Source organism: Hemicordylus capensis, chromosome 12, assembly GCF_027244095.1.
Source record: "Hemicordylus capensis ecotype Gifberg chromosome 12, rHemCap1.1.pri, whole genome shotgun sequence".
Classification (NCBI taxonomy): domain Eukaryota; kingdom Metazoa; phylum Chordata; class Lepidosauria; order Squamata; family Cordylidae; genus Hemicordylus; species Hemicordylus capensis.
Genome location: NC_069668.1, coordinates 13,913,786 through 13,927,977, shown reverse-complemented (window position 1 = coordinate 13,927,977; position 14,192 = coordinate 13,913,786). Strand labels below are relative to the sequence as shown.

General features: G+C 55.2%; 1 protein-coding gene across 1 annotated transcript; it reads left to right on the top strand.

The window, feature by feature from the left end:
• Positions 1-1,294: 1,294 nt before the first annotated feature.
• LOC128336138 (uncharacterized) lies at positions 1,295-7,023 on the top strand. The gene is made up of 3 exons (XM_053275324.1): positions 1,295-1,494; positions 3,063-3,365; positions 6,876-7,023. Exons 1-3 carry the CDS (start codon positions 1,295-1,297, stop codon positions 7,021-7,023), a joined length of 651 nt encoding a protein of 216 aa, XP_053131299.1.
• The last annotated feature ends 7,169 nt before the right edge of the window (positions 7,024-14,192 follow it).

The following is a 14,192-nucleotide window of genomic DNA, read 5'->3' as shown; positions in this document are numbered from 1 at the left end:
AAACGACGGAGATCGCGGAGGGATATTTTGAGAGCTTGGGAAATAGCTCACCAAGTTCTCTTTCCCTATTGCCTGCAAGGTGCGGGGGGGGGGGGCCGGGGGAGAAACAGTCCCCACCTTTTTGAATGAATTGGGACATTTAGAAGATGGGAAAGGAAGTTTCCTTGAGATTGACCTGAGATTGACCTGAAATTGGCACCCTTTGGGCACAGAGGGAGGAGAGGTTTTCCAGCTAAGGAATGAAGTTCTTAAGTGCTGGTGATGGGGACCAAACAAGCGTATGTCGAAATATTCGGAGCACGAGGATCGCGCTCTTGATCAAGCCGTTTTTAATACATTCTATACTTGGCAGTCCCTTGTTCCAGTGATGATGCGTTCATAGAACCCAAACAGCCGGGCAACGGGGGGGGGGGGCGTTCGTACATCGCGCCCCTTTATTTTTTCTAAAAAACGGAAGGCTGCAGAGATGTCGTGTCACTCCAAGAGAGCTTTGGCCTTTGGAAACACTCACTCCAAGCCCTCTGGGATTTGTCGGGGGTCATTTGGCGAGGGTGTGGTAGGGAAACCAACAGGGATGGTTGTGGCCGGCCCTCCAGGCCAGACATCTCCAGTCTCCAGACGTTGGACTACAACTCCCATCATCCCTTTGGGCCACTGTGGCTGGGGATGACGGGAGTCCCAAACCAGCGGGATTCCGATGCCAGTTGTGCAGCCCCAACCTATGGGTCTCTCACTCGCCTGACCTCCCTCTGCTCCCAACTGCTGGGGATAATCAGCCGCGTGAGCGAACGGGAGAATTCTTAGTGGTCGGCGCTTGGCTCCCTTTCGTGCAGGGAGTATGATGCCCATCCAGGGTCTCAGAGGTCAGGTATTCTGGCAACTGACTGCCACAAAGCACAACACTGTGTCTCTGTGGAGCAGAAGTTCCCCAGTGTGGGGCTGGACTACAAGCCCCATCATGCCCCACTGCAGCCGCGGCGGCAGGGGGTGATGGGAGTCGTAGTCCCACAAGCCGTGGGGACCCAAGCCGTGTGGCGCCAGTGAGTTTCCAGGCGTGTCCAGTTTGACCAGGTGCTGGAGTTCTGTGGCGTGGCCCGTGACGGGGCACCGCTGGCGACGCTTCACGTAGCCGTAGGCGCAGGGGTAGCAGAAGCCGAAGCCGGAGGCGGAGAGGGCGGTGTCCTTGGTGCGGATCTTGCGGCAGAGCCGGGGCAGGAGCGGGGAGCCAGCCCCGTGGCCCAGGCGGGTGGGGGGAGGCGGGGCGGGCAGGGCCGGCAGGGCCGGCAGGGCCTGGATGCTCTCCTGGTTCTCCGCGGAGTACCGCCATTGCAGGAACTGGAGGAAGAAGACGCCCCCGGAGAGGCCAGTGGAGAGGGAGGAAGCCAGGCCGCCCAGGACCCGCTTGGCCGCTGACCACGCCCGTCCCGTCACGCTGCAGGAGGGAGGGAGAGACCGAGCCCAGCGCTGCGGTTGTGCTCACAACAACCCTGAGAGGTAGGCTAGGCCGAGAGAGAAGCCACTGGTTCAGAGTCGCTGAGTGAGTTTCTTGGCTGAGCCCCCCGGGGGGTTTGATTCCGGGTCACCCTGGTCCTGGCCCAATACCCCCTAACACTTTTTTAAAATTTTGGTGTAAACTGCCCCGAGCCATTTTTGGAAGGGGAGGAAATAAATCAAATAAATAACAGGGGTTCCCAGATGTTGACGACTACAACTCCCATAATCCCCAAGCCAAAGCCATAGACCCTGGGAGTTGTAGTCCACAACATCAGGGAATCCCCGTGAGAGGGAACACTGCTAACCACTAGTCCACACTGGCGCTCACATTTTCTCTGCTTTACTCATTTTGTGAGCTGACCCGGGAAAGTATTACAACGAAGGGGTGGGGTAGAAACACTTTAAATAAATAACGCAAAACGGGGTACATGTCTAATCCAAGGCACCCTGTCACCCTGGAATGTCTAAAAACAGATTTGCACCTCCCTGCCAAAACTATAGGGAGCAGAGATGGCCTGGTAGTAGCAAGTATGAATGGGCCCCTTTGCTAAGTAGGGTCCACCCTGGTTTACATTTGGATGGGAGACTACATGAGTGAGCGCTGGCTCTGGGAAGAGCATCTGCAGGTTCCAAGTTCCCTCCCTGGCAGCCTCTCCAAGATCAGACTGAAAGAGGCCAAAGCTGTGCAGACCTAGGAGAGTGCAAGGACAGTACACCAGTTAAGCAAGTTTAAGCGTCTCAGAGACACAGGAGGAAACGCCTCTCCCGCGATACAGACCTGAATGTCGCCCGATGACGAGAATAACGTTTTTTTTTACTTCCGAATTGCCGGATCGCTCCGATGCAGATTTAAACAGATCTGAGAACAGAAGCTCATTCATTTACTGTGCAATCTAAGCTGTGTGCCCTTGGAAGCAAGTTTCTGTCGGTTCAAAGAGCCACTCCGGTGCCAACGCAGAAGGCTGGAAGCCATGGCACATACACTTCAGATTGGGCAAGAGGCCCATCAAGACGCCTGCCCACACAAGGCAAGAGAAGCCACGTATGCTGCAAACCCGGATGCACATGTGCAACCAGCTCTCTTTCGGCTTATAAACTATGCCATGTGTGGTCACCAGGAGAGAATTCACCACTCGCCATAGGCGAGTCGCCATTGACAAACCGGTCTCTACTGATTTCAGTCGCATTTGATCAGATTAGATGCAAAAGAGGTGGGGTCAATCTAAAAACACACAGATCAGACACACCACCCACCAGTAAAACGGTACACAAGCCCAGCGAATGAACATGACTGAGAAAACACAATTAATCCAACAATCTACAAAGCAGGATTATTACACAGCGCCACAAAGGTCTGCACAGCGGTTTGGCCTGAAACTTTAGAATACGGGTTCTCGAACTGGGTCCCCCCGACGATGCTGAGGCGACTGTTGTAGCCGAGAGTTGGGAATTCAACAGCATCGAGGGACCCCAGCTCTAAGGAAAGAGAAATAATACAGTAAAAATGTAATGCAATAAAAGAAGAAGAAGAAAACCATCATTAACCATCTTTCTCTTTATTTCTGCAGACCCAGTGAGGATTCTGGGGCATTGAAGACCCCCCCCCCCCCGCCGTCTGCCGGAAAGGGACACGATCAGAAGCCGGAAGGGGCCCAGCCCAGCCAAAAAGCTCCTTTTGAATGGCCAGCAGCTCAAGCTGGCTTTAACCTGAAACAGCACCCAGGTTTTCAGTCTTGCAGCCGGCTGGTCCAGATGCCTGCAAATTGCGTCTCCTGTCCAGCCTGCCCAGGTGCCCAGTGGGCCGACTGCGTTTCAAAAGCAAAGACCTTTGGACCAGCAAGAAATGGGCTAATGTTAAAAATCCCCACAGTGTTGGGGGGGGGGAGAGGCAGCAGTTCCTTCCTGGCAGCCTGGAGATTTTCTGCTGATTGCTTCGTCCTAACGAGAATTGGCCCCGGTGTCACTTCCTGCAGCCCCAGGCCAGGAGCGGAGGTCTCACTCCCGAAGTTTCCAGGCGCTAAGAAGCAAGGAAGACCCTGTATTTCATGTGAGCAATGGCTGAAGAGGCCGGGTCGCTTTAGCCCGGAGAAGAAAGGACGGAAAGGGGAGGCGAGAACAGTCTTCAAGCATCTGAAGGGCCGCCAAGGAGAAGGGCCATGCGCAGGACCCTTCCCTCGCTGTTGGGAGTCTTCCGCAAGGTAGACTGCCTTTAAACGAGGAGGTTCCATCGCCATGAACAGCTGTCGCCCAACCTAAGACGTCTTTTCGGTTGCTCCTGAGGCACGGAACCGATGAGTCAAAATGGCCAGGAAGTAGGTTTAGGATAGACATTGGGAAGCATTTCCAAACTGAAAAAGCCGTTGGCCAGTGGAACAGTCTGCCTCATGCAGTGGGGGTGGGGGGGGCTGGAGGTTTTCAAACAGAGGCTGGATGGCCACCTGTTAGAGAGGCTGTAGCGGATTCCTGCCCTCAAAAGACGTTCAAGGTCCCTTGTTATTGTTATTATTATTGTTACATTTATATCCCGCTCTTCCTCCAAGGAGCCCAGAGCGGTGTCCTACATCCTTGAGTTTCTCTTTCACAACAACCCTGTGAAGTAGGTTAGGCTGAGAGAGAAGTGAGGAGTCACCCTTCCAATTCTCACACTCTGTGATGAGCATACAGAAGGTGGAATTCTCTGTGGAATTCTCTGCCACAAGATGGGGTGACAGTCAACAACCTGGATGGCTTTAAGAGGGGAGGAGAGGTCTATCAAGGGCTACTAGTCGGAGGGCAATAGGCCACCTCCAGCCTCCAAGGCAGGATGCCTCTGGATCCCAGTTGCAAGGGAGTCACAGCAGCAGGAGGGAGGGCCGGCCCCTTTCAACTCCTGCATCTGGTGGGCCACTGTGTGAAACAGGAGGCTGGACTAGATGGGCTTCCTTGGGGGGCCTGATCCAGCAGGGCTGCTCTTATGTCCTTTTGTCCTGGGTTCAAGGACCGCTCCAGGCGGGGTGGAGAAAGCCCCCTGCGTGAAATCCTGGCGCGCCACTGCCAATCAGTGTTGACAACGCTAAGCGAGGTGGACCAAGGGTCTGACTCAGTAGAAGGCAGCAGAAGGTTTGGACCAAATATACATCTATTCTTGCCTGGCATCTTCCCCTGGCTTCCCACTCCTGGTGGGAGGAGAGCTGGTCCTGTGGCAGCCAGCATGGCCTACCCCCTTTGCTAAGCAGGGTCTGCCCTGGTTGGCCTTGGGATGGGAGACTCCATGTGTGAGCCCTGCAAGATATTCCCCTGGAGGGATGGGGAATCTGCTGTGGGAAGAGCCCCTGCCCGGTGGCACGCAGAAGGCTCCAAATTCCCATCATCCAGGTGAAGGAGCCCAGCAGGGAACCCCTTGGGGTCAACCGTTTCGGGAACATTTGCGTTGAGAAGCAGGACGTTCATCTTTTAGCGATCGCCACTGAAGCCCCCCCCCGCCCCCGAATTTTGCCAAGAACCCAGGAGTCCATGCCCAGCGCGCTCAACTCCAAAGAAGGCCCAGCTCACAGGAACACCGGAAGCTGCCTCCTGCCGTGTCCGACCATTGGAGCCTCAAGCTCAATACTGCCAACCCTGACCGGCAGCAGCGCGCCAAGGTTTCAGGCGGGCGCCTGCTGCTTAACTCCCTGAATCCCAAATTGCTGGGCTTCCACTCACTTTGACCCACCCCAGCGGCCAGACACTCCTCGGTCACAGAGGCCACCTCCCTCCCGAAGGACCCAGGACGGTGGACCAACTTCCCCAGTCCCCAAAGCAATCCCCAGGAGATCTCTGGACCGTCTATTTCCCCAGCTCCTCCTAAGAGAACAAGATCACCTGCATGCAGCCAGAGGTTAGCTCCGATGTGGCTGGACTACAACTCCCATCACCCCCACCCCCACCCGGCCACCACAGCAGGGATGATGGGCGTTGTAGTCTGACCGCGTCTGGGGACCCCTAGCACACCCAAGCCCCACTTGGCAGCCCACAGGCAGAGACACACCAGGTGACGCATTGGGCAGCGCTGACCATCGGGGTCAGCCTCGAGGTCCCCCCCCAGCACAGTCCTCTTCTTTACCGAGAAAGGCAGCCTTGAGCGCAGTCTGTGGGGTCATCACGATGCAGCTCCCAGAGAGGAGCAGCAGGGTCAGGATTTTCACCTGCTGCCTTTTCCCCTTTTACTTTGGCGTTCGCATTTCCCCTTAAACCGGACTCAGAGAGGTTGACACACAACACCCGTTTTTAAAGACATCACAACTCCCCCCCCCCATTTTTATTTTTATTTTTAAGCTCACGAGGAGTCCCCACGGCCCGCTCCAGAACCCAGGAGTTCTGGCTCAACCTCTGGGTGCCGGGATCAGCAGAGACCCCAAACCCAGGCGGCACTCGCCCCTCCTCCCGCTCGAAGGGAACCCAGGAGTCCGGCGCTTACGCCCACTTTTGCCCTCACGGGAAGAACCCGGGAATCCTGGCTCCACACACACACACACACACACACACACACACACACACACCGAAAGGGAGGATGGCTCCACCCCAGGGCCACTGTCACTCCCCATAGGAACCCAGCAGGTCAGAGGCGCTCCTACCCCCAGACTGACACCCCCTGCGGCCCCCCCAACTCCTCTTCCGTCTGTCCTGGGCGGGGAGGGTCTGTGCCCTCATGCACCTGCGTGTTGAATAGGAGGCTTGCCTTGCAGCGCGGGGGGGGGGGCTCCCAAGGCCTCAGGAGGTCCAGGCTCCAGAATGATCGAGGTGCACCTCTGACCCTGGGGCCCGCCCCCCCCCCCCATGTATTAGACAGCCTTATCGGCTCCATCTGCCCAGAAAAGAACCTCCCCTACTGGGTCAAGTCTACCCTAACACATCACCCCCGCCCCACACACACACACTTAAAGCATCCAGGACAGGGGCTGAGATTGCCTGGCCTTCTTGCAATGCCAAGGAAACCTCCGAGTGACTCCCGCCCCATGTTTAAAGTTGGAGGGATGGGGGGGGTGTTGTCCAGCCTCTGCGCTCCCCCCCCCCAATTCCCCTCCTCCCTCTTGAAGGCAAGGGGGAAACCAGGAGTCCGACCTCTGCCCCCCCCACCCCACTCCAGCTGGGGGACTCAGAGCGAGGGAGGGAGGGAGAGAGGAGGGAGGGAGGAATCTACCACAACTCAAGGGGGTGGGGGGTGCAGGGAGCCCTCCTCCCTCATTTCCTCCACCTTATGGCCAGCTGTGCCCACGGCAACCCCCCAACCCCCTCCCCCTCCCCCGGTTCTAGGCAAGGCCCCCTCCCCCTAGGCCCCATCTCTCCCTCTCCTCCCAATCGCCCTCTCAACCCCCCCCCGCCCCCAGCGCTCAATGGTACCTTCCGCCGGCTCTGTCCTGAAGGGCAGGGGACGCGGCTTCAAGCGCCAGCGCCTGCGCAGAAGGCAACCAGGCCGGCAGAGTGGCCCTGTGTTTGCTTGGGGCGCTGAGTGGGGTCGCTTCGCAGAGCGGGTTGTTTGGGCGAAATCGGGCCCTGCTGCTTGCAGAGTAGACCCCGCGTTTTGCATGCGCCATCCTGCCGCAGGGAGGCGCTCAATGCGCTACTTTTTGTATTTACACAGTGAACCATCCAAGGACATTTTAAAAGCAATTCTGACTCTCTTCCTTCCTGATTACCGACCGATAACAAATGTTGCATGCACAGTCCTGCCCTTTAAATTAGCCGAAGGCATGACTTTTTACGCTAGCATGTGCAAGGTGACATTTTGGGGAAATGTGGGTAATTTTTGGAATAAATTCTGTGATTACTTCCAATTAGATAATTTGAAGAATGTTTCCCTTGATTACCTACAGATAACACATTTTGTAAGCACCTTAACAGGACATTCTGTTAGGTGCATTTAATTAGCTGAGCTTTCCTAGAAGTGAAAGAACACACGAAATGACTTGGGCCTCACCGACTAGTTCTTCAATATTTATATTTGGTTTTTCTGTTTTGGAAGAAAGCAACCCAAGCTGGGCTCACAACACAAAACAAATACAGAAGAAACCAGGCCATTGTCAAAACAATATACCAAAAAAGAGGAGGGTTTTTGTTTTGTTTTGTTTTGTTTTGTTTTGAGCCAGGGGCAGTGACGGGCAAACTTGAAATAACTTCAATAAAGTAATAATGAATATACATAAATGGCAGACTGCACTCCTAGCAACAGCATCAGGGCCTGGGTGATAGGGAACCACAGCAATCTGCCAGGAACTGGCCCTCAGACCCAGTCCCCTGTCTCCGCTGGAGGCCAGGCCAGGCAATGGATACAAACAACCCCTGGAACTCACTGCCACAGGAAACAGCTGGCCAGCATGACCACATACAGGAGGGCAAGGAGTGTGTGTGCTTGTGTCTATTTGTTTTTGACAATTTCTACCCAGCGTTCGAATTCAGGTTTTAAAAACCCATTCAAATTGAAACCTTCTGCAAAATTTGGGAAGGGCGAAACATTGTCAGCCGCAGTGGCCAATAGCCGGGGATGACGGGAGCCGCAGTCTGACCACAGCTGGAGGACCAAAGTTCCAGCTTCAGGCCCAGGAAGCATCTCCAGGTAGGGCTGGCTGTGCTGGTCCAAGACCATAAGAACGATTGATTGACAGCTGGGAATTAAGACCCCTGCCTGAAATCTTGTCGATCTGCTGCCTGTCAGAGTAGATCATACCAAGCTGGGTTGTCTGACTCAGTATAAGGTGGCCGCCTCTGTCCCACGTGACACGTTTCCTTTGCAACCCTGGGAGGAGCTCAGCTCACCACCTGCTCCTCAGCAGCTACTTGAGATCTGGGGTGTTGTGAACCTCACGGGACACAGTCAGCAGTGTGGCTTGCCTGAAGCACAGCATGGAGGGAGTAATTCCACCCCCCAACCCCGTTGATCATCCCCAGCGTCTTGTGTTCAGGGGTATACTGCTGCTGAAGGTGGAGGTTCCATTTTAGCGGTCTAGATATTGTAGTGGTCTCGATGGCGACAGCCACGAATGCACCACGGAGAGACCTTCAAGGCCAAGTTGAAGGCAGATCATCCTGGAGAGAATCTATCTACGTGGTCACTACGTGGACACCGATTTGATGGCACTTAGTCAGTCAGTCAGTCAGTCAATCAATCAATGATGCTAACTCCCCTGCTAAATTGGCAAAGAGGCACCTTTTTAATGTGGTGATTCTCTTTCTTGAGCAGGGGGAGAGTCACTGGCCCTCTCCACCCCCAGCACAGGACCTCCAGTGACTGTGGCTGGTGTCTCTCTTATGCTTCTTTTTAGATTGGGAGCCCTTCGGGGACAGGGATCCATCGTATTTATTTATTATTTCTCTGCGTAAACCGCTTTGGAAACTTTTGTTGAAAAAGCGGTATATACATATTTGTTGATTGATTGAAAATTTTAAATTTTAATGGGTGTTTTTGTTGGGATTTTGATCTGTTTTTAAATTCATTTTAAATGTTTTGTTTTATGTTATGTTTTAATCTGTACACCGCCTAGAGATTTCTACACTAGGCGGTACAGAAATGCAAAAAAATAAACATTTCTTGTCCAGTGGTATACTGCTTCTGAATATGGAGGCTCCGCTTTAGCCACCATGGAACCACAAGTCACGCCCCACAGAACAAAGCGGAGCATCCTGCCTCTCTCACGGTGGCCAAGCAGAAGGCGCCCACAAACAGAGGACATAGCCCTGCTCAGTTGTTGCTTCAGAAACTTTGAGCTGGGTATTAGAGCATACAGGAAGCTGCTGCCTGCTGAGTCAGACCATGGGCCCATCTTGCGCAGGGTCGACAACACTGACTGGCAGCGGCTCTCCAAGCTTTCCACCTGGAGATCCTGCCAGGATTGGAACCTGGGACCTTCTGCCTGCAAAGCAGATGCCCTGCCACTGAACTAAACCCCCATCCCTTTTCTAGCAAAGGGCCTTGTTTCAGACCATGGGCTCATCCACCTCAGGGTCCCCTACACTGACCAGCTCCGCGGAAGAGCATCTCCTTTGCACGCAGAAGGTCCCAGGTTCAATCCCTGGCAGCAGCTCCAGGCGGAACCGGGAGAGACTCCTGCCTGAGGACTCAGAGAGCTGCTGCCGGTCAGTGCTGGCAACCCAGAGTTAGAGGGACCGATGCTCTGACTCGGGAAGGCAGCAGCTGCCCACATCCCTCCTGGCCGCATTCTGGAACGTCGCCTGCGGTGACGGCAAGGACCGAAGAGCGCCACTCGCCTGCTCGGGGAGAGGATCACCCCCCAGTTCTTCCCAGAAATCTCAAGGAATCTTGTGGAGCAATCCAGAGGCGCGCAGGTGATGGAGCCCACCGCAAAAGCCGGGCCAGATGTGCGCCTGCCTGGTCTCTGGGGCCACGTCCCCCTCCCCTCCCCACGGCCAGCCAGGAGGTTCTCCCTCGGGGGGGGGTGACAATCCGGTCCTTGAAGGCTAACTCTGCCTTTGGGTTTCTTCGGGAGTCCGCCCCATGGCCAGGGGCAGCGGTGGAAAGGGGCGGAGAGATGCTGCAGAAGTCCGGTCTCTGAGATGTGGGGGGAAGAGAGCGAGAGAGAGAGAGAGAGAGAGAGAGAGCGCATGGCACGCCTGTTGCTCCGAAAGCACCGCCTGGACAAAGTCTGCCAGCCTGCTCTTGTGTCTGCTCCAAGGACAGCTGGCCATGGGCCAAAGAAGGGAAAGCCCACCACCGGCCGCATCACACACCTCCGTTCTTGAAAAAGGGAAAGGGGGGAAAGAAGAAGAAGAAAAGGGTTCAGGTGGTAGAAATGCGGCCTGGATGCTTCTTGGGTGATGTGACGGAGAGAGAACAAACACCGGGCTGCCTGCACGGGGCACATCATAACCCAATCACTGCATGTACTGGATAGATCAGAGTTCACAAACAACATGGGGAGCTGCCGGATACTGGGACGCGTCTAGCAACACCGTCTCTGCACGGGCCGGCAGCCGCCCTCCCGAGTTTCAAGCAGGGCTTGTTCCCAGCACTAACTGGGAAAGAACCAAGATTGGACTAGGGACCTCCCGCCTGCAAAGCAGACGCTCTGCCACTGAGCTGTGGTCCCATCCTCTAGGGAGTTGCTGCCTACGGAGTCGGGGCCTTGGCCCATCTAACTTAGCATGGCAGCAGCTCTCCAGAGTTTCAGAGGGCAACGGCGGAGCTGTGACCCCTCCCTGAGAGCCATGAGCAAGGACAGGGGGGTGGGTGGGTGACCGCCCAGGCACTTGCCAGTCGGTGCCTTCCATAATGGAAAGGGGCAGGAATGGGATGGGGGGGTCTTGCCCCGGGACAGAAAAAGGGGTGTCTGTACGGAAGACAGTGAGGAGACCTCCACACCGGCCGCTCTGCTGTTCTAAAAACATTGCGTCTGTCTTCCCCCTTGATGGAAGAAGGGGGGCTCTGCAGGATAGGGCCCAGCCTCCAGCCTCCGCAGGGGCCTTTGGGGAGCCCTGAAGCCCCCCCATCCGCTCCGATCCTGATGGAAGTCTAGAGCCAACAAGGCCCCATGGAGTTCAAGACGCTCCATGAACGGGAAAACCCTCTAGATCCCACAACGGGGCCTTCGCTAAGTGGCGAAGCTCCTGCTTTGGACACAGAGGGTGGTGCCTGGCGGCATCCCCAGGTAGGCCTGGCCAAGGCCCCCCGGGGAGTTGCTGCCGGCCCGGGACGGACGGTGCTGAGCGGGAGGAAGCAGCAGTCGGACTCAGCCGGCTCCCGACACTCCGGATGCCTTCAGGTCTGCCACGGGCGTTGCGAGAGGTGGTGGGACGTGGTTCAGGGCCACGTCGCTCCTTCCCCTGGCCCGAGAGTCATCAGCCACAGGCACGCCCATTGGCAGGGGAGAGGAGGCCTGGTGGTCCCGGATCTGAGATCAACACACACACACACACAAACACACACACACACACAAAGAGAGTTTGGGGCGTGACTGTTGCTTTATGTCCTGGATTGATTTGATTTGCAGCCCGCCCCTGCAGAAATGGCGCCAAGCTGGTCGATGGCTCAGGACGGCGACATGGCAGCCAAGGACTTGCCCACACAGGGCTCAGGTTGCCCTCCATGGCTTCTCCAGAAGCTCCACCAGCCATGATTAGGAGTGATTAGCTCTTCCTAGGCACACGGGGTGGGCAGCGGGCCAGAAGGTCCTCTTGCCCAAACTCCCCAAACATGCCGGGATCGAGCCACTGAGCCAATGTCACCGGTGACCCGGATGGGGCGGTAACTCAGTGGCAGAGCATCGGCTTTGCCTGCAGACGGTCCCCGGTCCCCTCCCTGGCAGCATCTCCAGGTCGGGCTGGGAGAGAAACTCCTGCCTGGAACCTGGGAGAGCCGCTGCCAATCAGAGCAGGCAATCCTGAGCTAGTGGGCCCAAGCGTCTGACTCACTCGACAGCAGCTGCTCCTCTGTTCAACCGTTTCGGACTGTGAGCCCTTCAGGGATAAGAATCCACCTTCTTTATTATTCCTCTGTGTAACGCATTCCTCTGTGCTCTCCTTGCATGACCACGACCATCCCGCATAACTCCCGGTCGTAGGAATATGGGGCCCACGGCCGGCGTCGGAACTGGGACTCCTGCTGAGAAGCAGCAACAGGATTTCGTGGGACGACCTGCGGGACAGAGGGGGAGGGAGCGGCCTCACGGCTCACGCTGCTTGCTCAGTAGATTCAGGGACGGACCTAACTCTCATCGGGCCAGGGGAGCCAGTTGTCTGGGGGCCCACTGCCTTGGGGCTGCCCCCAGAGGCAAGTCACAGGACTGACCCCCCCAGCCGCGCAGCCGCCCGGGCTTCCGAAATCGGGCTTCTTTTTGCAGGGCATGCCTGGACTGTGCAACCTGCTCTCCTCTGCCCCTTCAAAAGGAAGGAGAGTGTTCATTCCTCCGGTCAGAGACATACTTGTGAAGGAGGGAGAGGGCACCCAGTGGCGATCGTCAGTGTCCCCCCAAAGGCGTTATGGATATGGATGGTGCCGGTTGGCTAGCGCCCATAATGTCACCGAACCAGCTCTTAGCAGCACCAAACCGCTAAGATGATGCCTTTCAGCCCTTTCCGATATCGCTGCTGTCCAATATAGTGTAGGCAAATTCAATTGTAGGAAAATTAAATTATATATGGACCCACTTTAGTGTGGTGGTTAGAATGCTGAACTAGGCCCAGAGAGACCCGGGTTCAAATCCCCCTTCAGCCATGAAACTCACTGGGTGACTCTGGGCCGCTCACGTCTCACTCAGCCTGACCGATCTCACAGGATTGTTGTGAGGATAAACATCACCATGTGCACCTCTCGGGGCTCCTTGGTTGCTTCTATTTGCCCGGATCGTTGCCCAAGGAAACGGACCTGGCAACCACCTGGAGAACCACACCGGCCGAATCGAGGAACCCAGAATCGGGGCGGATAATATCCGGATAGAATCCTTCAGAGGCTGATTTTCTTTCAGCAAACACTTTGGCTCCTTACATGATCACTACCTTCCCGCATAACTCCCGGCTGTAGGAATATGTTTTCACCGCCGACGTTGGAACTGGATCTCTTGCTAAGTAGAAGCAGCAGGATTTCGTGGGACGACCTGTGGGAGAGAGGGGGATGGAGTGACCTCACGGTCCACGTTGCTTGCTCAGTAGATCCCTCTCTCCCCTTGAACTCGGGGCTTGTTCCCAGATTCCCCCACACCACACAAGGGCACCAGAAGCCAGTTCACAGCCTCCCCTCTCCCCAGTCTGTGAACACCTGCCCAACATTTTCTAATTGAACCAGAGACACAGAGCAGTGTTTCCCCATTTCAATACGAATTAGACAAGATGAAGATGGCAATCTCCAAATCCGGGTGCCTAATTTGCATATTACGTAGATTGGCTTGCAAATAATTTTCATATGCAAATTAGCAGCTGCACTTGCCAACTGACTTGTATTTGCTCTGGATATTTACCAACAATAGTTGGGGAAGATATCTTTGCCTGACTATTTCCCTTGACACATTAACAGCAGCAATCAAACATAAAAAAAAATAAATGCACAGCTTTGTAACGAAGGCTGCAATTCCGTACACACGTATTTGAGAGAAGATCTGATTGAAACCAATGTTGCTTACTTCTAAGTAGGCGTGCATTGAACGTAAAGCCAAGCAAGTCCTTAAATGTTACAATACACAGCCTGGTAGGCAGGTAGTGATTCGCATCAAAAGCAAGCTATACTCGCAACTGCCCGACTGAGATCTCCTGCTGAAAACAAACAAGGCAACATTCCTCGGTGGGTTATTGAACTTGTGAAAGGGAAACCTTCCCAGCTAGGATCCTGTGCTTTCTCTCTCTTAATCCAAGTCCAGTGGTGCAGCAGAAGAGGGACTGCACGTTTTGCTCCATAACTCCACTTCTACAAGGGCTAGAGGTAAGGTGTTTTGGTTTGTTTTGTTTTTTAAATGAAAGCTGGAATCTGGATGGGCTAAGCAGTCCCGGTGAGATGCTTAAAATCCAGGCGATACCCGGAATTCCAGGGGGGATGGCAACCCTAGGAGTAACGGAGAGGTAAGAGGACTCACTTCTGGGAGAAGGCTCAGACCAGGCGGAGAAGACAGCGGCTAGGAGCAGAAAAGCAGTCGCCGGGTTCTTCATCCTCTTCGTCTCTGGTGGAAGTCGGGTAGCAGAAACGTCTCTTAGGTGAGTCCAGGGGGGATGTGCCCCAGACCCATTCCTCAGCGCCATGAATG

Coding starts and splice junctions, on each gene's coding strand:
- LOC128336138 (XM_053275324.1), top strand. CDS start 1,295: ATGCTCTCCTGGTTCTCCGCGGAGTACCGCCATTGCAGGAACTGGAGG. Junction 1,495..3,062: donor GCTCACAACAACCCTGAGAG/GTAGGCTAGGCC, acceptor TTATTTCTGCAG/ACCCAGTGAGGATTCTGGGG. Junction 3,366..6,875: donor ATGTTAAAAATCCCCACAGT/GTTGGGGGGGGG, acceptor TCTGTCCTGAAG/GGCAGGGGACGCGGCTTCAA.